The sequence below is a fragment of the Amphibalanus amphitrite genome, unplaced genomic scaffold (genome assembly GCF_019059575.1).
Source record: "Amphibalanus amphitrite isolate SeventyFive unplaced genomic scaffold, NRLGWU_Aamphi_draft 000076F_arrow, whole genome shotgun sequence".
NCBI classification, from domain to species: Eukaryota; Metazoa; Arthropoda; class Thecostraca; order Balanomorpha; family Balanidae; genus Amphibalanus; species Amphibalanus amphitrite.
The window spans coordinates 1101760-1124744 of record NW_024881572.1 but is presented as its reverse complement, the minus strand read 5'-3'; the positions used below and the strand labels follow the sequence as shown (position 1 = coordinate 1124744).

Sequence of the window (22985 nt, the reverse complement as noted above, 5' to 3'; positions counted from 1 at the left end):
AGGAAGGGGCGCGTCAAAAGTGCCTCAAGGATTCGTCTGATCGCCAAAATAAGGGTCGCAATCGATTCCTCGGGTCAATATCTAGCCGCAGCCTCGGGTTCCAGATGTGTGCAACTTACCCCTTACCCCTTAATCGGCCCTTAAATGAAGGGGCGCGTCAAAAGTGCCTCAAGGATTCGTCTGATCGCCAAAATAAGGGTCGCAATCGATTCCTCGCGTCAATATCTAGCCGCAGCCTCGGGTTCCAGACGTGTGCAACTTACCCCTTACCCCTTAATCGGCCCTTAAAGGAAGGGGCGCGTCAAAAGTGCCTCAAAGGTTCGTCTGATCGCCAAAATAAGGGTCGCAATCGATTCCTCGGGTCAATATCTAGCCGCAGCCTCGGGTTCCAGATGTGTGCAACTTACCCCTTACCCCTTAATCGGCCCTTAAAGGAAGGGGCGCGTCAAAAGTGCCTCAAGGGTTCGTCTGATCGCCAAAATAAGGGTCGCAATCGATTCCCTGGGTCAATATCTAGCCGCAGCCTCGGGTTCCAGATTATTTTGGCGATCAGACGAAACCTTGAGGCACTTTTGACGCGCCCCTTCCTTTAAGGGCCGATTAAGGGGTAAGGGGTAAGTTGCACACATCTGGAACCCGAGGCTGCGGCTAGATATTGACCTGGGGAATCGATTGCGACCGTTATTTTGGCGATCAGACGAACCCTTGAGGCACTTTTGACGCGCCCTTTCCTTTAAGGGCCGATTAAGGGGTAAGGGGTAAGTTGCACACATCTGGAACCCGAGGCTGCGGCTAGATATTGACCCGAGGAATCGATTGCGACCCTTATTTTGGCGATCAGACGAACCCTTGAGGCACTTTTGACGCGCCCCTTCCTTTAAGGGCCGATTAAGGGGTAAGGGGTAAGTTGCACACATCTGGAACCCGAGGCTGCGGCTAGATATTGACCCGAGGAATCGATTGCGACCCTTATTTTGGCGATCAGACGAATCCTTGAGGCACTTTTGACGCGCCCCTTCCTTTAAGGGCCGATTAAGGGGTAAGGGGTAAGTTGCACACATCTGGAACCCGAGGCTGCGGCTAGATATTGACCCGAGGAATCGATTGCGACCCTTATTTTGGCGATCAGACGAACCCTTGAGGCACTTTTGACGCGCCCCTTCCTTTAAGGGCCGATTAAGGGGTAAGGGGTAAGTTGCACACATCTGCAACCCGAGGCTGCGGCTAGATATTGACCCGGGGAATCGATTGCGACCCTTATTTTGGCGATCAAACGAACCCTTGAGGCACTTTTGACGCGCCCCTTCCTTTAAGGGCCGATTAAGGGGTAAGGGGTAAGTTGCACACATCTGCAACCCGAGGCTGCGGCTAGATATTGACCCGGGGAATCGATTGCGACCGTTATTTTGGCGATCAGACGAACCCTTGAGGCACTTTTGACGCGCCCCTTCCTTTAAGGGCCGATTAAGGGGTAAGGGGTAAGTTGCACACATCTGGAACCCGAGGCTGCGGCTAGATATTGACCCGAGGAATCGATTGCGACCGTTATTTTGGCGATCAGACGAACCCTTGAGGCACTTTTGGCGCGCCCCTTCCTTTAAGGGCCGATTAAGGGGTAAGGGGTAAGTTGCACACATCTGGAACCCGAGGCTGTGGCTAGATATTGACCCGAGGAATCGATTGCGACCCTTATTTTGGCGATCAGACGAACCCTTGAGGCACTTTTGACGCGCCCCTTCCTTTAAGGGCCGATTAAGGGGTAAGGGGTAAGTTGCACACATCTGGAACCCGAGGCTGCGGCTAGATATTGACCCGGGGAATCGATTGCGACCGTTATTTTGGCGACCAGACGAACCCTTGAGGCACTTTTGACGCGCCCCTTCCTTTAAGGGCCGATTAAGGGGTAAGGGGTAAGTTGCACACATCTGTAACCCGAGGCTGCGGCTAGATATTGACCCGAGGAATCGATTGCGACCCGTATTTTGGCGATCAGACGAACCCTTGAGGCACTTTTGATGCGCCCCTTCCTTTAAGGGCCGATTAAGGGGTAAGGGGTAAGTTGCACACATCTGGAACCCGAGTCTGCGGCTAGATATTGACCCGAGGAATCGATTGCGACCCTTATTTTGGCGATCAGACGAATCCTTGAGGCACTTTTGACGCGCCCCTTCCTTTAAGGGCCGATTAAGGGGTAAGGGGTAAGTTGCACACATCTGGAACCCGAGGCTGCGGCTAGATATTGACCCGAGGAATCGATTGCGACCCTTATTTTGGCGATCAGACGAACCCTTGAGGCACTTTTGACGCGCCCCTTCCTTTAAGGGCCGATTAAGGGGTAAGGGGTAAGTTGCACACATCTGGAACCCGAGGCTGCGGCTAGATATTGACCCGGGGAATCGATTGCGACCGTTATTTTGGCGATCAGACGAACCCTTGAGGCACTTTTGACGCGCCCCTTCCTTTAAGGGCCGATTAAGGGGTAAGGGGTAAGTTGCACACATCTGGAACCCGAAGCTGCGGCTAGATATTGACCCGAGGAATCGATTGCGACCCTTATTTTGGCGATCAGACGAACCCTTGAGGCACTTTTGACGCGCCCCTTCCTTTAAGGGCCGATTAAGGGGTAAGGGGTAAGTTGCACACATCTGCAACCCGAGGCTGCGGCTAGATATTGACCCGAGGAATCGATTGCGACCGTTATTTTGGCGATCAGACGAACCCTTGAGGCACTTTTGACGCGCCCCTTCCTTTAAGGGCCGATTAAGGGGTAAGGGGTAAGTTGCACACATCTGGAACCCGAGGCTGCGGCTAGATATTGACCCGAGGAATCGATTGCGACCGTTATTTTGGCGATTAGACGAACCCTTGAGGCACTTTTGTCGCGCCCCTTCCTTTAAGGGCCGATTAAGGGGTAAGGGGTAAGTTGCACACATCTGGAACCCGAAGCTGTGGCTAGATATTGACCCGAGGAATCGATTGCGACCATTATTTTGGCGATCAGACGAACCCTTGAGGCACTTTTGACGCGCCCCTTCCTTTAAGGGCCGATTAAGGGGTAAGGGGTAAGTTGCACACATCTGGAACCCGAGGCTGCGGCTAGATATTGACCCGGGGAATCGATTGCGACCGTTATTTTGGCGATCAGACGAACCCTTGAGGCACTTTTGACGCGCCCCTTCCTTTAAGGGCCGATTAAGGGGTAAGGGGTAAGTTGCACACATCTGGAACCCGAGGCTGCGGCTAGATATTGACCCGGGGAATCGATTGCGACCGTTATTTTGGCGATCAGACGAACCCTTGAGGCACTTTTGACGCGCCCCTTCCTTTAAGGGCCGATTAAGGGGTAAGTGGTAAGTTGCACACATCTGGAACCCGAGGCTGCGGCTAGATATTGACCCGAGGAATCGATTGCGACCCTTATTTTGGCGATCAGACGAACCCTTGAGGCACTTTTGACGCGCCCCTTCCTTTAAGGGCCGATTAAGGGGTAAGGGGTAAGTTGCACACATCTGGAACCCGAGGCTGCGGCTAGATATTGACCCGAGGAATCGATTGCGACCCTTATTTTGGCGATCAGACGAATCCTTGAGGCACTTTTGACGCGCCCCTTCCTTTAAGGGCCGATTAAGGGGTAAGGGGTAAGTTGCACACATCTGGAACCCGAGGCTGCGGCTAGATATTGACCCGAGGAATCGATTGCGACCGTTATTTTGGCGATCAGACGAACCCTTGAGGCACTTTTGACGCGCCCCTTCCTTTAAGGGTCGATTAAGGGGTAAGGGGTAAGTTGCACACATCTGGAACCCGAGGCTGCGGCTAGAGATTGACCCGGGGAATCGATTGCGACCGTTATTTTGGCGATCAGACGAACCCTTGAGGCACTTTTGACGCGCCCCTTCCTTTAAGGGCCGATTAAGGAGTAAGGGGTAAGTTGCACACATCTGGAACCCGAGGCTGCGGCTAGATATTGACCCGAGGAATCGATTGCGACCCTTATTTTGGCGATCAGACGAACCCTTGAGGCAATTTTGACGCGCCCCTTCCTTTAAGGGCCGATTAAGGGGTAAGGGGTAAGTTGCACACATCTGGAACCCGAGGCTGCGGCTAGATATTGACCCGAGGAATCGATTGCGACCCTTATTTTGGCGATCAGACGAATCCTTGAGGCACTTTTGACGCGCCCCTTCCTTTAAGGGCCGATTAAGGGGTAAGGGGTAAGTTGCACACATCTGGAACCCGAGGCTGCGGCTAGATATTGACCCGAGGAATCGATTGCGACCCTTATTTTGGCGATCAGACGAATCCTTGAGGCACTTTTGACGCGCCCCTTCCTTTAAGGGCCGATTAAGGGGTAAGGGGTAAGTTGCACACATCTGGAACCCGAGGCTGCGGCTAGATATTGACCCGGGGAATCGATTGCGACCCTTATTTTGGCGATCAGACGAACCCTTGAGGCACTTTTGACGCGCCCCTTCCTTTAAGGGCCGATTAAGGGGTAAGGGGTAAGTTGCACACATCTGGAACCCGAGGCTGCGGCTAGATATTGACCCGAGGAATCGATTGCGACCCTTATTTTGGCGATCAGACGAACCCTTGAGGCACTTTTGGCGCGCCCCTTCCTTTAAGGGCCGATTAAGGGGTAAGGGGTAAGAGCTAGGGCCAAATAAAGGTCATATTCTTGCTCCCCGTCCCCCAATTGACCAAATATGAGTTTTTTAAGCGATTCTGAATCCGACGCTGTATTCGTTGCTGTTGCTGACGCTAACTTCACGGACATGAATTACGTTACAAAATGGTAACTTTTACTTCCGTTTAAAAATTTGTATAACATGTAGTATTTGGGCTGTAAACGAATTAAAACATTATAGCGCCATTTTTGAGGGTGTTCAGCGGCTCCAAGAGCAATTTCATCTAGTTCTGTACAGCCATGACGACTTTATAGACAAAAAATTTCAGAATGGCAATGTGGGGTTATTTGGCCGGGACTAGCGGGGTAACTTGGCCGGTGCGCTCAGAGTCACTATGCTGGGACGGCCGAGTTGTCATGGTCAATTATACCATAAAGGACATAATTCATGACCAAATTTGACTACCTTGATGCCATATTTCCTATTGGACAGCTGTAAGGGCATGTGACGTCATCAAAGGCTACCTAACGCTTTTTTGCTAATAAATACTTACAGAAAAAAAGATACAACCGCGCAAATGGTCTCATTGTGTTCAGCTCGTCAAGGAGCATCGAATGATATACATGATGACCTTGAACTCACGTAACCTTGAGGTCAAGCGACCTGAAGTAACGAGACCTGAAGCCAACCTTGACCTTGACCTTGACCTTGACCTTTCGAGGTCAACACATACATGTTTCGATGCGGAATGACGAGAGAATTACGATGGTGTTTTTAGTTTTGGCCTAACTTGATTACTTCAAAAGTTATTCGTAAAAAACTGTCATCGCATCTAGAGCCGCTATTTTGACTATTTTCGACCCCTGTGACGGCTGAGTCAACCTCCAAAATGCTTCAAATGCGTCGTAGGACACGCGTCATTGCTGAATGTGAAGCTGACTCGCCTATAACAAAAATAATGGCCTCAAACTAACACCGGCCAAATTGCCCCACACCCCCGGCCAAATAACCCTGCTAGTGGGGCAATTTGGCCGCTTTGCAGACCTTTGTAATCCGCCACAATTTCAATATAAGTAGTTACTCAATCATTTCAAGTTTACTGTCCAAGAAAGTAAAATGTATGCCACACCTGTCCGCGTTGAGAAAATGCAGAAATGTGTTGTCGATTTTTAGTTACATCGTTTTCTAAAAAAAGCGGCCAAATTACCCCACTCTCCCCTATGTCACTTATAGTGCAGAGGGCATCTTCCCCAACGCCAGGGGGCGTCTTTCCCACCCTGTGGGGTAAGATGCCCCCTTTCACTTCTTCGGGAAAATGCTTAATAGCAAAAAAAGTTATCATATTTCAGGCACGAAAGTGTGATATTTTTGGAGAAAAATGATGTCGGCTTCCGTTGAAACTCCAAGTTTTTGCTTTCCGAACGTCATTTTCGTATAATATATGACATAGTAAAACCCTGGGCATCTTTCCCCACTCTCCCCTAACTCTTGATTGTGATGCTCTTATTGACCTCTGAGCTTTATTATGTCCTGTGATCGCGCTATTTTACGTAACGTCACATCCGGTCACGTGACTGCCTGCGGCCACTCCCAGGTCTTCACAGCCGGCCTCGATAAGCGGCCGCGCTGGCCGCGGCTCGGCCGAGTCCGTGTGACCCGGTAGAGGGGGCCGGCCTCGACTGTGGAGCGGGGTGCGGGGTGCGTCCCCCAGCCAGCCGGCCGCCGTGACTGGGTGCGCCCTGCGGGTGGCCCGTGACTCGTGACCCGGCGGCCGGCCGACCTCGGCTCGCCGTCTGATGATCGATAGGTCGTGAGAGAGTCTCCGTGGCGCCCGTCACACGCCGGGGTCGAGACGGGACGGCACGGATGGCCGGCCGAGGTCTGGGCTGAACGGGTTATAGCTCGCCTCACACGCGAAGGCTGAATACTGCGCCTGAGAGACGAGACAGGTGCCGCGTGCGGTTTTGTTATGCTCGACCTTACCTCAAGTATGCATGCTGGGGTTATTTTGGCATATAAGCGCGCTCCGAAGTTGATCATGTAGGTAAGTCTGTTGACACACTTACCGTTTGTAATCCAGTCCATGTTCTATCGACCGTTTCCACTGGGCTTATATGGGTGGGCGCCAAAGTGTTCTGTGTGTCCGGCTCGGTCCCAAATTCAGTCCAATGGACATGGTTGAGCTGGCTGTGGTCCAACTAACAACAGATGCCGATACCCTGTCATTCACGTAAGCCATGCCATGCCCAAAGACATTAGTTACGCTGACGGTTGATTGGAACGACATGAACTAATTCGACCATGTTTTGAGATTTCATCACACTTCATTTCGTGTTATTTCTGGAACAGCTTACTTGAAGCAAGTGTGAGTAAATGTTATTTAGAATGGACTTTACCTGGCTGCACGATGCATACCTAATAATTACCTATGTCGTAAAAGCCTCACAACGGGTTGCATATTTCTACCACTTATTAAATACGACGTTACGCACGCGACTCATAATAACGGAATGTCTTCCATCCGCTATAATTGTCGACACGCGCAACGACTGGCCGTTATTCGGCAACAAAGGGCACTAAGTGTCACGGTCGCTGCGTTCGGAGCGTGTCTGTCAGTTGCAGGCACGTGCTGTCCGGTCCTCCGCCCCCACTCTGCTCGTGCTGCGTTCTCGGTGTCAGCCCTCTGCGGCGTGGCGCAGTGTTCCTCTGACCCCTGCCGTCGTGACCGGTGCCCGTGACCGCCGTCCTGCAACGGGTACCAGCCTCTCCCGCTATTGCACCAGAATACGAGTTCCCACTCCCTTGGTGGCCGGAGGGGTGGACAATTGGACATCTGTTCCGGCGGCGGTCCTACGCCGAACACGGCTCGGCGGCGCCGTCACCGCCGCGAGCCGTGACACGGGCAACGCACCGCTGCCCGCTCGGCGAGGCTGGCGGCTCCACTTAGCGGGCACCGGGGCACACCCGCGGGTCAAGGCCCCACTGGGAGCCGCGGGCGATCGGAGACCGTTGGTCCGGTGAGTGCGTTCCGCCTCGTTTGACAAACGATAGCTGCACTCAAGCTGGTCACGGAGAGTGGTTCTCAGAGCTCCGGTGTCGTGTCTACTGTCTAGTTCCTCCAAGAACCAGCGTCGTGGTATACTTCTCAAATAAATCAGGTATTTTCCGAAGTACAGGTGTCTTATCGCCATGAGAGGTTGTTTTAGATGATGGCGTGACGGGCCTCATAATGCCGATTGAAAGGGAGCACAGAAAAAGCCGATCGTGACATTGTTGGATAGCGATACGGCGCCACTGTGCGAACTGATCGTGGGAACGGCAGGCAAAGTCGCCGGACTGAGTGGCGTCACGAAGGGAAACGAGAGGAGTGTCGCCACTCGCCACAGTCCGTTCGCCGGCCTCCGGAGACCGATCAGGTTCTCATAGATTGATACAAGAATGGCAAGAGTGGCAGTGCTAAGAGAAAGGCTGCCACTTGGCCAGGCGCGACCGAACAAGTGTTCAAGCAATTGAGTTATGTTGCACAATGGTTTTGCCACAAAATAGTTATTAAGTCATCCACTACATGCTATGAGGATGAACATTCAAGCTCTTCTAGGTCCCGATAACGTCGGGGGAGTACCGATAAGAGTCGTACGCTCCCCATATCGCACCAGTCTTTCCGGTGACAGCCGCCAGCGCACCTGTTGCCTTCGTAAGAGCGGCCTCTGTTCAGAGCACCACACTGGCGCAGTGGGCCACTCACGAGCCGCGCTCATCTGGCCCATTTCTGGCCGTGACCCATTGGCGGCGCATCTGGCGCGACAGCCCCGCTGGGAGGCTGATTTGGCCCTTTTGTCCGCGCCGCGCCTGGCTGCGGCTCGAGCTGTGCTGAAGCGCTGGTCAGGGATGCCACCCTGTCATCGCTCCCGGGGATGATGCCACACCCGGCCGGGTGGTCCGACCATCTCTGTGTGCGTCAGAGGTCGTTTGGGAGGCCGGGGAAAGGCGGAGCGGTGCGCGGTGATGACCGCCGTCCCCGCGTCGGCCACACGTCGGGCCCGGTCGTTGTGAAGCGTCCGTGTGGGCCTAAACGACGGGGCGTGCCGGCGTCTGTTGCAACGGGTCGAGGGCCGTGTGCGCGCGGTGGCGGCGCGGCGCGAGGCGGCGCAACGAGGCTATTACGGCGCTCCCATCACAGAGGGCCATCCGGAGGCGCCTGTCGTAACGCCGCGCGGGACAGCGGCACCACGCAGGGTGTTTGTGAGGCGCCGATGGCACTTGGCGGCCCGGTGCCACCACCATCAGACGCTCGTTTAACCGCTATTGCTCAGTTTTAGTCGGCGATCAGGATGGGATAGGCGATGAGACGAAAGGAATTCAGCTATGTAATCTAACTACATACACGCAGGGAGGGAATGGCCGCACCTCTCCTCCATCCATCGACGCCAGGGATGTCCCATATTACCTGTTTAACTATTCCCTCCGTATAATGTGGCCAGGCGTGACGTGAGCGGCGAGCGGACCGCCTCACTCGGGAGAACCTGGCTGTGTTATTTATCCGTTACAAAATACGGGTCGCCGGGGTCAGGCAGACGCCGCATCCCAGGCATCAGCGGCCGTGATGAAACGTTGCACAATGGGCCGGTCGGCTGGCGGCGCGGCGATGAGGTCGGGTCGGGTCGGGTCGCGCCAGGGTCGCGGCACGATTCCCGGGGCCGTGCGATGCCACCGCCGCCGGCAGGGCCGCCTCATGACGCGCCGCGCCGCTCCGGAGCTGGCCGACCTCTCGACAAACGGCCCGGTGAAGGGAGCGTCCGATCACGAAAACCGCCGAGGATGTTCTGAGCCGTGCACGAGCCGGGTGTGTCAGAGCGGAGCAGGAATACGAATGGCACTCGTGACACCGGGGAACCGTTGGGTGTCGGAAAGGTGCAGTTATTGAAACGTATTGCAGTGGCCTCAGCTCCAAACGTGACTAGATCCAAACCTGTTTGACCTGTAGGTGAGCATCTTCCATCCAATGTCGACATCGGCCATGATAAGCCAATTTGCATCAAGGGTGACTTAAGCCAACCATCGCATGTGCCGTAACGCGTCAGTGAAAATTCATGAAAGTGTCATCCACTAATTAGTAATTACATCGGTGTCTAACGAAATATATCTCTGTTTGCAGGAGGAGCCTTTTGCCACAGAGCAGAGAGAGCGGCAGGTGAGTGTTCTACTGAAAGTGCAGCAGCCTTTGCCAAGAAGACAAACCTATGGTGACGGGTAATGCACCAACTGACTGACCAACTGACGCATGCCGCAGTAGTTTGCCCGAATTAGTCCCCCGCTGACGGGCTACGGCTCCCTTGGACTGTTGTCTGTTTCTTATCTGTCCTATCTCGCCTCGCAAAGCCGCGACTGGTCTGCCTCTGAAGCCGCCGAGCGGCACCGCCAACAGATATGTAAATCAGCAGTTAACGTCAAGGCGCGGAGAGAGAGAGAGAGAGCAGACCGTCCGGATTTGCCAGGCGATCGTTTGCACATCACTTTCTCCGCCAGAGACCTAGGACTGCATCAGACCGACTTGCGATTTCTCTTGTCCGACCTCCGTTTTATGTGCTATTTATATTTGACGTTAATGCGAATGAAGCACTTATTTTCTTTTAGACTGTGTTGCATGACAATTTTCTTCAGTTTTATACTCTTATCTGGACGACTTTCACCCCTTTTCCAAATGGACGACTTACCGTACAAAACAGCCTACCCACCTTAAATGGACTGTATTTACTTTGACGCTAAGACTAGGTCTAAAATCATTCTTATTCTAACTAAATCATCTTATTTTTATACCTGAGATATTAATGCTTGAACGAGCCCCATTTTCATGTTTGCCATTAACGTAATCAAATAAAGTTTACCTCACCGAACATGTCAGCTTCGTTTGGACATTGTTGTTCATAGGTATTTCGAAGAAAATGCTTCTAGCAAAAAGTCGAACCGTTTGTTATCTATTTATATTTGTATGCCACATTCTAAAAACAAATGTAAAATAGTTCTTCATCTTTACTATCTGCAACATCATATTCATTACACTTCTACGTCCGTGTATCAGATTGCAGCGCTTCTCCGTTTCTGTGCACGCTCTTGTCACACTGTCTGATGTTTATTGTCCTCTTCTCTGTTCTGTCAGATATTGAAGTGGAAGTGAATGGTGCCCTTACGACGTCCAAATACCTGACCACAACCCGTCCTCTGCCGACCGGCGTGCTCCTGTCCTCGGCTCCCACGTTCGTATCCGATGGCACCACCTCCGAGTACACGACACTCGTCGTCGGCACCGTGGCCAACGGCTACTACTCACGCATCGTCAGCACCGCCGAGCGCGTCTTCTACGCCATCGCGCGCACCGGAGAGCGGCCGCAGCCGACCGGGGTGGTCTCCGAGGCGGTCAACACCGAGGTGCACGGCGACGCCACGACCGTGCACCGGACGCGCTTCATCCGCACCTCGCTCGGCTCCCACTACGGCCAAGTGATCGAGCGGACCAGCTCCGTGCTGCCGCAGCTGGAGAGCAGCACTCAGGAGCCCGGGCTGCCCACCCTCACCATCGGCATGCCGATCAGCTACCCCAGCAAGGCGCCGCTGGTCACTGAGCTGCCCGAGGAGGTGAACGAGGTGCCCACGGCGCGGCGCGTCGTCCAGGGCGAGGAGGTGATCATTGTCGACGAGGAAGTGCGACCCTCACCCCCGCAGAGGCGCTTACCTACGTACACCGCCGACGAGGAGGGCTCTCTGCGCCTGGACGAGCCAGTGGTAGTCGTACCCAACCGCGCCTCTTTCCAGAAGACACAGGCGCTTCTCAACGAGAAGGTCAACAAGATGGTCAAGGATCTGAATCTAAAGGAGGGTAGCAACCGCGAGTCTCGTGACTTCAGTGACCTGGAGACAATCGAGATCCTGGACCTTGATCTGGCTCTGAGTGGCAGCGAGCTGACCACCGTCACGTACGTCGGCTTCTCCGACTTCATCACCACTATCGGCAGCACTGTGGTGGTCTTCATGCCTCAGTCCGCCGGCGCCGAGCAGATCCGCTCCAAGATCAGCAGGACTGCTCAGTTCGTGGGTCCCACGCGTGCCGGCAAGAGCGTGGTGTTGAGCCGTGCCCCTGTGTTCGTCCCGGACCAAGGAAATGTCATCACAACCACCCGCACCTTCGCATCAAACGACGCTACTTCCACGGTGACCCCCGACTCGGAGGCCACGAACGAAATTGCTGAGGAAGCTGCGCCAGTGAAGGACGATGGTGTGCTGTCCACTGCCAGCACCCGCGTGTACAACACCGTGGACCTGTATCCGACCGGTCTGGTGACCTCTATCGGCGGCACTGTGGCTCGTGAGAAGGTCACCACTGTCTTTACTACACTGGTGTACGGTACCTTCATCAAGGGACGTTACGCCAAAGTGGTGAAGAGCACGTCTAGCATCTATTTCCTGGTGTCGAAGACGGCCAACGTTGAGCCTACCGCGGTCGTGCAGTCCGCGTCCACCATCGCCGTCGACAGGGGCAACCTAGGCAGGGCCGTCGGCAGCAGAGCTGGAGCACAGGTCATTGTTGGCAGTGCAGAAGAGGCTAAGGCTGCTCTGAAACAGTCTCAACAACTGGAAGGAAGTCTGGCTCCGTCATCCGCCCCGCCTCTCTTCTCCTCACAAGCAGATGGTGAAGAGGAAAAGTCGGTGCTGAAAACGTATTACACGACGTTCACTTACTACACCACGCTTTCCAGTGGTGACCAGACTGAGGTGAAGACCAGTCTGAGCACTGTGACCAGTGTTGCTACGGAAGAATTACCCCGTCCGGCGCTAACTTACTTCACAACGTTCACATACTTCACTACATCGAGTGTTGACGGCAAGGAGATCGTTTCCACGCGATATGAAACCAAGTCACAGATCGCAGAGCCAACAAAGGCGCCAACTTCCACAGCGGTAGCGCCAGCCAAACTTGTTACGAAGACATTTTTCACAACTTACACGTACTTTACCACCTCACACTCTGGTGAGAGTAGCGTCGTCCAGAGCCGCCTGGTGGTCAGCAGCAACGTGGTGACATCGACTGTGCCCATCTCTGCCACTGCCACCTCCAACAGCCCCGTCAAGTCTGTGGATCCCACGTCTGCGACTCCAGCCATTCAATACAGCACTGGCCTCCTCTCGTCGCTCGTTTCATCAGAGGTCAACGACGGTGTCACCACCATTTCCTCGACGGGGTACTTCGGCACCTCAGTGCATGGACTGTATGCCCAGATAATCAAGAGTACTACCATGACTATTGACCCAGCATTGACACCCAGTTCTGTGGCGCCTGTTGCAGCCACTCCTGTCTCCGAGACGGCTGCTATAAGCACTTTGTCGTCTCAGAATCCCTCTGTTAGTGCAACTCCCACATTGGACAATCCAGCCTCCGAAACTGATCCGAGCTCTGCTATTTCCACGTCTCCTAAGAAGCTCCTATCATCCATCAGTGCTCAGATTTCCTCGAGCGCTGCATCTTCTTCCAGCCGCATTCAGTCAACCAACCGCAGCTTCCTTCCTTTCCGGACGTCCACGAAGCGTAAATCCAGCGGCCTGCTTGCCCTTCTAGCAGCCAAAAGGGCAGGATTGGGAGCACCTGAGCCGACTTCAGAGCCCACTAAACCTGAGCCTACAAGCACCGCAAACATCAACTCACCTTCACCCGTTGAGGACGCGGAGGCGACTGAAGCTCCACCTTCTCCAGTTTTGGAAGAAGAGCCTGCACCGACCTCCACCGAGCGACGTTTCCCATTAAGGACGCGCCGACCGTTCCCAGGACTTAGAAGACCGGGCGGTCGTCCTGGTCTACGCGGTTTGTTTAATCGAAACCAGCCTGAGGAGGAGGAGGAAGTGACTGAGCCGACTCAGGACGAAACCACCACGGTTGCCTCTGAAGTAGAAGAAGAGCCCGTTGATCCTACGGAAGAAGTCGTAATCGAGGAAGTAATTGAAACGACCACCGAAGCAGTGACTACTAGGCCCCCTCGTGTCCTCGCTTTCGGCAGAAATCGATCAGTTGGCGGAACCCGTAACGCATTGCCTCTGCGCCGTCGCCCAAAGCCTGGCGGAAGGGGTGGTCTGATAAGTCGCTTCTCTTCGGTGATTGCTGGAGGAGAAGAGACCACCACGACAACTACTACGACCACTACCACTGAAGCTCCTACAGAGCCCCCGACTGAGCCTCCTACTGAACGTCCCACAAAGCCTGAAGAGCAGGAGGAACTGACTGAAATCACTCCAAGACGAGTTCGCGGCCGCGGTCGTGGACGTTTGGCCGTGAGGGGGCAGCCTCAAACCATTAGGCGCACTGTGAGAAGAAGAAGGCCTATACGTGGCAGACGGAGACGACCGGTGGAAGAAAATGATCTGCAAGGCGCGGGATCTGAAGTATACGAACAATACGTCGCCGCCGAGCCGCTTCCGGAGCACAACAATTTTTTTGAACAGAACCATTTTTTAGATGATGCTGGTTCCGAAGTAGCTGTGGTCGTCTCTGACGTCGACCCCCTTCAGGCTGCCGCCGAAGGCGCGATTCTGTCGCGCACCAAGCGTCAGTCCAGCTTCGGAGCCAGGAGCAGGTCCCGCGCCTCTCGCGGGGATTCTCTTTCAAAGCAAGAAACACTTATCGAGGCAGCTGATCACTCTGTCTCGTCCACTGGTACTCGTGCCCGGCGCCAGAATCGCGGTCGCACTAGAGCCAGAAACAGTCGTCAGTCAGAGGCAAACAGAGGGCGCAACGTCGACCCTACGCCATCTGAGGACACCAAGGAGAAGTTCACCCTGACATCCGGTCGGTCGCGCGGCTCGTCACGCTCACGCTCTCGAACAGGCTCCTCTCGAACCTCGTCTAGCAGCACGCGCAGGGCCATTCCGGGTTCTAGAAGAAATCGTCCTTCGTCTAGTTCAGGAAGCGGTTCTGGTCTCGCAGTAAGTCTCCGCCAGCGTCTCCAGCAGGCTCAGGTGGCAGCTGCGGGCATCAGTGAACCACCTCGCGCCACGACCCCAGAGCCAGCACCATCACGTGGCACATCCAGCCGTGGCTCATCCTCACGCCGGCCCTCACCACGTGGACCGTCCGGCAGCCGCATTCGGCAGCGTCAGCCTCTGTTCGGACAGGATCGCACTCGCGATCCTCCAGATCCTGAGCCCGAGATCATCCCAACGCCCGTGCTGGACGAAGGTCAGATCATCGTAGTCTCCGCTGAGCAGGTGGCCGTCTCCATCCCAGTTATAGCTGATGGCCGGACGTCGTTCCGCGATGTGTTTACGGCAAACACCGTCACCAACACCCTGGAGCCGGGCCAGTACACGGAAACTGAGGTAAATGGTGAAATGCGCACGCACGTAGGAACAAAAACGGCTGTTGGAAGCGGCGGTCAGACCGAGCTGTCCACCCTTTATCTAAGTCCCACTGAAATCAAGACATCACTCCGTATTCCCACCAAGATTCGTGGTCGCATCTCCAACGTGCGTTCGACCTACACACAGCCGGGCTTTACCGTCGTGCCCGAAGTGAACACAGTGAGCGCCGCTCAGATTCAGCCATCCCCGGCCTTAGCTAACAACAACAACCCACTGACTGCCCTTCTGCAGCAGCTACTGGCCAGTCAGGGTCAGCCGGCTCCTGTGCTGTCTGGCTCATTTAACGCCCCGGTGGCTGCGCCTCCACAGCAGGCCTTCCGCACGGTCAGCTACACCACGTCATACGTAACCACTGTGACTGAGTCGGACTTCACCACGGTACCGATCTTCTTCCAAGGCAGAAAGACCCACACAGTGATCATCAACTCCGACGTACAGGTGATCACTGCCACGGAGGTGATAACCTCCACCGAGAGGATCCCGGGACAGACTGCCGCCCCGGCTGCCGCGTTTGGTGGTCTCGGCGTCGGCCTGGGCGCTCTCGGTGGTCTGACGCCACAACAGCTGCTGCTACAGCAACTGTTGAATCAGCCTCCCAGGCTGCAGCTGCCCGCCATCCAGCCGACTGCCGCACGAAGTTTGTTACCTCAGAGTCAGCCACCGCCACAGCTGGAAGAGCTGCTGCGCCAGGCGACGGAAGTGGACCAGCAGCAGCCCGCAGCCCAACAGCAGCCGGCCTCCACGTCTGTCGTCACCATCTTTGTCAGTGGCTCCAAGCCTGGTGAATTCTTCACGCGGTTGTCGACAGTGACGCTGGACGGACCTGAGGTGACTCGCATCAAGCGGGGTCAGCTGCCGACCGCAGCAGTACGTCCCACAGAGATACCGGCCTTCATAGAGACCGACCAAGGCCTTTTCAAGGTACCAAAGAATGCACAAGTTTTCGGCGACCTTGATTTCTACGTTATGTCAGCGATGAATGAGATTGAACCAGACATGATTAAACTTGGCGCCACTCAGACCTTGGAAAGCGTTAAGGGGAGCAAGGCAACTCGGTATCGAGAAAAAATAATTGACGTGGCGCCATCGCTCACGGATCGTCCCTCTTCTAAGACGAATTCTTTTTTATGGGAGGGCCCCGCTGAGTCTGCCCCACTCAGACGGGAGAAGCGCCAAGCCACCAGGGGTCGCGATGGATCTAACGGCAATGACCCGGAATTCGCTCCATTGAACAATGCTCAAGTCCGACGCATCAAAGCACCGGAGTTTACAACCTATACTTATGATAACACGGTGACCGATGAGTTTGGCAGTATTATTGTGAAGAGTACGCAGCATGTGCTTCCGAAACTCAGAACATATAGCAATATCGAGTTTGTGGAGCTCACAAAACTCGGTGCCAAACCTACTTTATCAGAAAACCTATTGTTTGGCATTCTACAAACTGAGGTTGATTCAATTACCAAGACGCTTACGGCACGTGCATCTGCTCGAAAATCGCTCAGAGGCGGTCAGTATCGGTCTAGTGGACTTCAGACTGCCAGAAGAACAAGCGCCTCAAGTCGTCAAGGCAATCGCGGAAGAACAAACAGCGTTGCCGGCTCAAATGCTGCTGTAAGAAACGAAGGAAGCGTTAACGTTAGTAGAAAGAGGAATCCGCTGACTGAAAAGGATGAGAAAGCAGATGCTACAACATTACGCTCATCCTTTCAAGAGGAGATAACAACAGCTATAGAAGGACCCTTCTTAACAACTCCTCTTCCACCAAAAGAACAGTTGCTCCCCAAAAATGATGATAGCGATGAGGTAAATAACAAGATTACTTTAGAGAAGAATGGACCAGAAGATTTCCCAGGCCCTTCGTTTTCAAGGGGAAGTAGACGTCGTGCTCCGATTGAAAGTAAGACAAAACAAGTGTCTCTCCCCAGTGATGTTACCATATCAACCTCTTCCAAACCGCTGACATCAGGTGCTGACGCAGAAAACGTGATTCAAGATGATATCCAGCCAACAACTCGTGGTCGTCGCGTTCGGGTACGCACACGTGAGAGAAAACCACAAACAAGTGGAGGTGCATTACCTTCAAATCAGAGTAGGTCAAGGAATTCTGAAAGTGGTAGCGAGAAAACACCATCTCAAAACTCTCGTGCAGAATCCAGCAATGAATCAGAAAACATCACTAGCAGGAGAACGGCGACCGTTTTGAGTCGTGAAACCATAAGAAATACAGTAGTTCCTGTGCAAGGGTCAACAAAGCGAGGAAGAGGGCGATTTCGAGCAAACAGCTTCACGACAAAGCAGCCAGTAGTCAGACCTACACCTGATACCCCTAGGGAGATCGAACTTTCGACACCGGCAAACTTGAAGCAAGGTGTTTTGACAGATGGTGGGATCAAAGCATTAGATTTGTCCGAGATTTCCAAAGAAGAAAATAGACCAAGAACTGTTTCACCTGAATCCACCGTACAAACGACATCAAGCAACAATATCCCGAGTATTTCGTCGTCTACAACTGCCTCTCTGCCTGAATCAGATACAACTTCCCCAGAGCTTTCGTTGATAGACGACATCGACACGGTAGAAGACAACGAAATAATTCCAACGGAGGCAACAACACCTCTTCCTGTGGAAACTAAGCCTACTAGGGGACGTCGGGTGCGAGTGAGAACTCGCCTGGTCGGAGGATCCAAAACAAGAAAACAAACTGGCTCACTGAAACCCGATAGTGTTGCAGTTGACCCGATTGAAGAAACAACTGAACCAAAGCAAAGTGAAAAAGAGCCGGAACAAGAAGACGACGCGGACAAAAAACAAAGCAGTGAAGGGAGGGTCAGTGGTGTTTCATCAGCGCCATCAACATCCCGCCGTCCGAGTTCTAGGAGACGAGTAGTTTCCCGAGCACGTCAACGTGTCAGAACCAAAATCATCAAAACGTCAAAAGATTCCCCTTCATCTGCGACCACCGAGGCAACAACAGAGGTGACAGCCGCGGACACCATTCTTGACGTACCCCAGTCAACTTCCTCAGCTGATCAACGCAGGATCCGTGTCCGTCTTCGCCGCCCTACGACAGAGTCGTCATCTCCAGCTTCATCGATATCGCTAGACTCCGCTACCAGTCTGAATGAAGGGCATAGCTCAACAACAGTTTCAGACATCAATGAGATAGAAGAAATTGAACATACAACAAGTTCTATTTCTGCCAGCCGAACAACCTCGACTGTCTCTCAGAGAACGGTACAACGGGGAACCAATCGGAGCCAATCTGAGAGTCGCACTCAGTCTAGCCTGGCAAATCCTGCAACATCCCGTCGGAACTTAAGACGACGGCCTACCCCAGCCAGTGCTGCAGCAACGACTAAGCGCCCTGGTGTAAGAACAGGAATAAAGAGAACTTCGGTGATCAGGAGGCGACCAGTGCAACCAAAAGAGAAAGATGAAGTTGAGCTTAGTAATGTAACTGAAAATGCATCCAGCGTTCCCCTTACACCTCAAAGAGCAGCATCTTCTCGTCGTGGAGGCACCAGAAGAGTTACACGAGTGAGAACCGTGGTGACGCCAACCAAACAAGTGACTACAGAACGCATTACTGATTCTGCAGGCGACTCTAACTTAGAGTCGCTTGAAGAATTCGAAGTTGATTCGCCAGCTGAACCATCCCCAGCCAAAGAAATTAACAGCCTTACGGCACGGAAAGTTCCCGACAGCAGAGATTCAGAAGACAGAGCAACTAACACTGCGAACAGACTCGGTGCTGGGAGTTCCTCTACTGGAGATACAACAGACGCAACTACAAATCTTGTGAGAAAAGTAAAAAAGATCAAAAAGATAGTGGTAGGTCAAGGAACTGAGTCTCAAGAGGAGATAAACGAGAAACCTGAAAATGCAAACAGGGCGTCACTGTTTTCGGCTCCGTCATCGCCAAGAAAAATTAAAAGCGAGGAAGACCAAGGCTCCAATGAGGCTGCTGATAGAAATGTAAAGCAAAGCTTCAGCAGGCGACGCAAGGTGAAACGAGTAAAATCTGTTTTCGTTCCAGACGAAGAAACTAAAGCTGCTGACCAGTTGCACAGTGTGAAACCGACATTAAGACGGCAACGAGTGCGTGTCACCCGCACTCGCACAGTGGCTCGGGTTGCAACTTCCATAACCAGTGCTGCGGTGCCTAAGAACGATAGAGATTCCAGTGGTGCGACTGACATCCGAGCTCAGACCCCTCGGAGGCAGAGAATACAGGTCACCAGACCTAGAGGTGGGCTTCGCCCCTCCGTGACACCGACCAACGCTCCGGAAGTTGTGTCTAGCCCGACTGAAGCCACAACGCAGCTGGGAAGCGGCAGATTCCGGGAAAGGCCAACCGTGTCCACCACAAGAAGCCGATCGAGAGGCAGAGTAACCTCGCGGCCAATAAGTCAGGAGGATGGTGCCGATTCTGATATTGCCACAGAAATTTCTACCAACTCGCTGTTCGATAAGGACACCTTGTCAGAAAACGATACACTGGATAACGAGGTTTCTACTCCTTCCAAGGACGAGGCAGCTTCTGTGTCGACTTCTGATGCACCAAAAGTACAAAGAAAGCGAGTTAGGAAATTGAAAAGAAAGAAAATAATTGAACCAGCTCAGTCATCAGACTTTACTACAGAATCTCCTCTTGAAGAGAATCCAACAGATAGCGCAGTGCGTCGTGGAAGCCGTCGACGCGTTGTGAAGGTTCGTCGACGATTCCCTACATCAGTAGCCGCCAGTACTTCTCCAGACGATGCAACAGCTGAAGACGAAACCACCAGAACGCCAGCATCTGCTGACGAACTTACAGATACCACTTTGGAAGCCACCACTACAGATACCACCTCGTCAGAGTCAGTTTCTGAAGCAGAGGCCTCGACTGAAATCACAGACACGGTCCGAACTACGGAAAGGCAGAGCCGAGACCCAAATCTGTTCAGTCGCTTCAATCGTCGACGAAGGCCTTCTACTGGTGCTTCACAGAACACTGTCGGTGCACGATTAGACCTGCCATCTGGCCGTGATAGTCGCAGAAACAGACTAAGACGTCCTGCATCTTCGGTGACCGCTACTGAAGAACCTGATGTTATTCTGTCGACTGAAGAGCAGGTTGAAGCCGCTACCGAGGTAGTTGATATCCAAGAGGAATCAACGACGACCATTGCCACGACTACCACCTCCACCACCACCACTGAAGGAAGTGAAGGCCTAGCTGATCTTCGCTCAAGGGTAAGACTGCCCTTCCGTTCTTCTCGTCGCCGACAGAGACCAACAGCATCTGAAGAGACGACAGCGGACAATGACAACTCCGCAGAAGCGGCAGATGAAGTGGATGACGAAGTGGACATTACCACCACTACCACTGAACGCTCTAGAAGCCTGTCTGGGTTCCGCTCCAGGAATCGTCTTCCAATACGTCCGAACCGACCCTCCCGTCCGTCTCGTCCTCAACGACCGAGATTACCAGCACTAACGGAGGAGAGCGAAGAAGGTTCTGTGACTACCGACAGTCAAGTCGTCATTGATGAGCCAGCTGATGTCACTACGGAAAGGACAAGAGGACGTTTCCGACTGGGCAATCGTCGTCCGTCACGGCCAACCCGTCCGTCACTTCCGCTGCGACCAACACCATCTCCACGCCGCAGACCTCTTCTCCGACTCTCGGACGAGGATAGCGGTGAAGAGATTGACAGCAACAGCAATGTCGATTCTACCACTGGGGAGCCTGATTCAAGACCAGACCGCGTACGGCTCCCTTTCAGGCAATCTACTGAGCGGCGGCGTCCGACCCGACCAGCATTGTTTGGACGACCTCGACGACCTTCTGTTTTCCAGAGGCTGGCTGGTGCAGTTCCATCTGAGGACAGCGCAGCTCGCATTCCCGAACGCACAGTGCCACGAACCTTAGATCAGAGAAGGAACGAAAACGAGCTTTTCGCTCAACGCCGACCCAGTTTGCCGAGCCAACAGGAAGCAGAGGAGGAGGAGGAGCAGCAGGATGACGTCACGTCTTTCATCACCACCACCACGGAGCGCGCCACAACGGCAGGCACCACCCCCAGACGAATTCCGTTCTTCCCTGGACTGGCCCGCGAACGGGACCCAACTCGCACTCGACGTCCGTTCATCAGTCAGTTCCGCCCCGCAACCACCTCGCGGCCACCTCTGCGGCAGAACATAGCCCCTGAAACTCGGCGACCACTCGCTACCGCAGCGCCGTCCTTACCAGACGATGAGAGCATAGACGAAGTAGAGACTGAAGACTTCTATGAAGAAGACATTCAGGATGACCAGATAGAAAATGGTGTATCGGACCCAGAGTCAGGCAGTGAAGAAGACATCGTTAGTGAAGATCTTCCCAGCAATGTGGTGTACCGCAAGTTCAGCACTGTCAGGCTGGTGGAGATCCTCGGCGGTCGTCAGACCTTGACACTGCCTGTGGTGACCTCCACGCTGACTACTCTGGCGCCCTCAGACCTCCACCTTCTCACCGACTCGCCAGGCTTGTTTGACGGAACCCTCAGCGTGGCGACACCGGCGGCAGTGCCGGCGGTGCGGGCCACTCGAACAGAACAGGACCGAACGGGTGCCACCCGCGCGCTGTTTGGTTCTCTGCCGGCGGCTCCCAGTCGAGAGTTCAAACCGTCTGCCACGGTCACGGCCGCTTCCGACGGACCCGTGTCGTCTGTAAGAGGTCTGGCAGGGAGGTTCTCCGTGGATGAGGAACAGCCGACTAGTGTGTCCGCTGTGAGCCGACCTCGGCCGACGGCCGCTGAGGGGACTCGACCGAGCTCACCAAGGCGACCGCCATTCCGCGTGGCAAGTCCATCAGGTGCGGACTCAGTGGAAGACGGTGCGACAGTCTCTTCGACGACTCCGGTCACAGCTGAGTCCAGCTCTCCGGTACGACCAGCAGTAGCTACCACGCAATCAACCACGCCTGACATTCAGTCTTCACTGAGTGAGAGTGATGTACCCGATGCAGGTGCCATCTCGGACGGCCGCACCATCCTGGCCTCCTCCTCCTCCTCGGCCCGCGCCACCCCCAGTCTGACCGTCCCCGGTCGGAGTCGGTTCTCCGGCGTCCCTCTCTTCCCCCGCCCCCGTCAGACGACATACAGAGCGGTCACCAGCTCCGGCACCGTTCTCATCTTCGGAGAGCTTGTAACCGGCCCAGGTGAGAGGCACGATCGCACAGCCAGTCGGCGATTTTCTACTCGAATGCAATGATCACTTCTTGAGCATTTCTTTATTGTCTCTTGTTGTTTCTGTCAAGTGTATTTTCAATCGTCTGTGGCGCTTCCTGTATGTTCATGTCAGCTGATTTGTTTGTGTGCGTGATATTTGTGTACACAATATTCGTTTTGTTTTGAGTGCTCCTTCGACTCAATTTCGACTGTTAGTTGGATATTCTGATTTATTGAGGCAATTTGAGTAAAGTTAAATTAGGATAATAGCCAAGTGTGAAACTACGAAGAGTTGAAAACATAAATGTATGCTTAAAATACTCAACGTTTTTATAGTTTGACAAATCTAAGAAGGGTAAGGTGAATGATGTCTCCACTCATCCTGAAAACAAACGCTTAACACTTGGTTGACATTTTGCAGCCATCAACCAGCGGCAATCGGAGTCTTCTTCTCGTCGATCACGTGAGTACTGTCACCTGTTGCTGGCTGGCGGTGCCGGTCAGTTTCACCTCTGACCGCGGTGCGCACACCTCCCCTCATATCCATTCAGACCCGCCGGCCTAACAAGCAGTGAGAGTGACCAGGCCTTGCGTCACGACCCTCGCGGCCCAAACATATTCGGTTCGGCGATTTCTCCCAGTCGAGCGGCCTCGACGAGTCGTCTGCAGAGGGTCCCGCAGCACGGACGCTCCCTTTGATCAGTATGCGTCGGGCGCGCCGGCACTGGCTGACAGGGTGTCCCTCCCCGGTGTGGGAGAT

General features: G+C 53.9%; 1 protein-coding gene across 1 annotated transcript in view; it reads left to right on the top strand.

Annotated features, from left to right (window-relative positions):
- The window catches only part of LOC122379351 (mucin-17-like), a 62185-nt gene that overhangs the window by 23861 nt on the left and 15339 nt on the right, over nt 1-22985 (top strand). The window contains exons 2-5 of the mRNA XM_043361486.1: nt 9784-9819; nt 10786-21031; nt 21170-22215; nt 22647-22688. Of these exons, the coding sequence (XP_043217421.1) occupies nt 9784-9819; nt 10786-21031; nt 21170-22215; nt 22647-22688 (11370 nt within the window). The remainder of the gene's footprint in view (nt 1-9783; nt 9820-10785; nt 21032-21169; nt 22216-22646; nt 22689-22985) is intronic.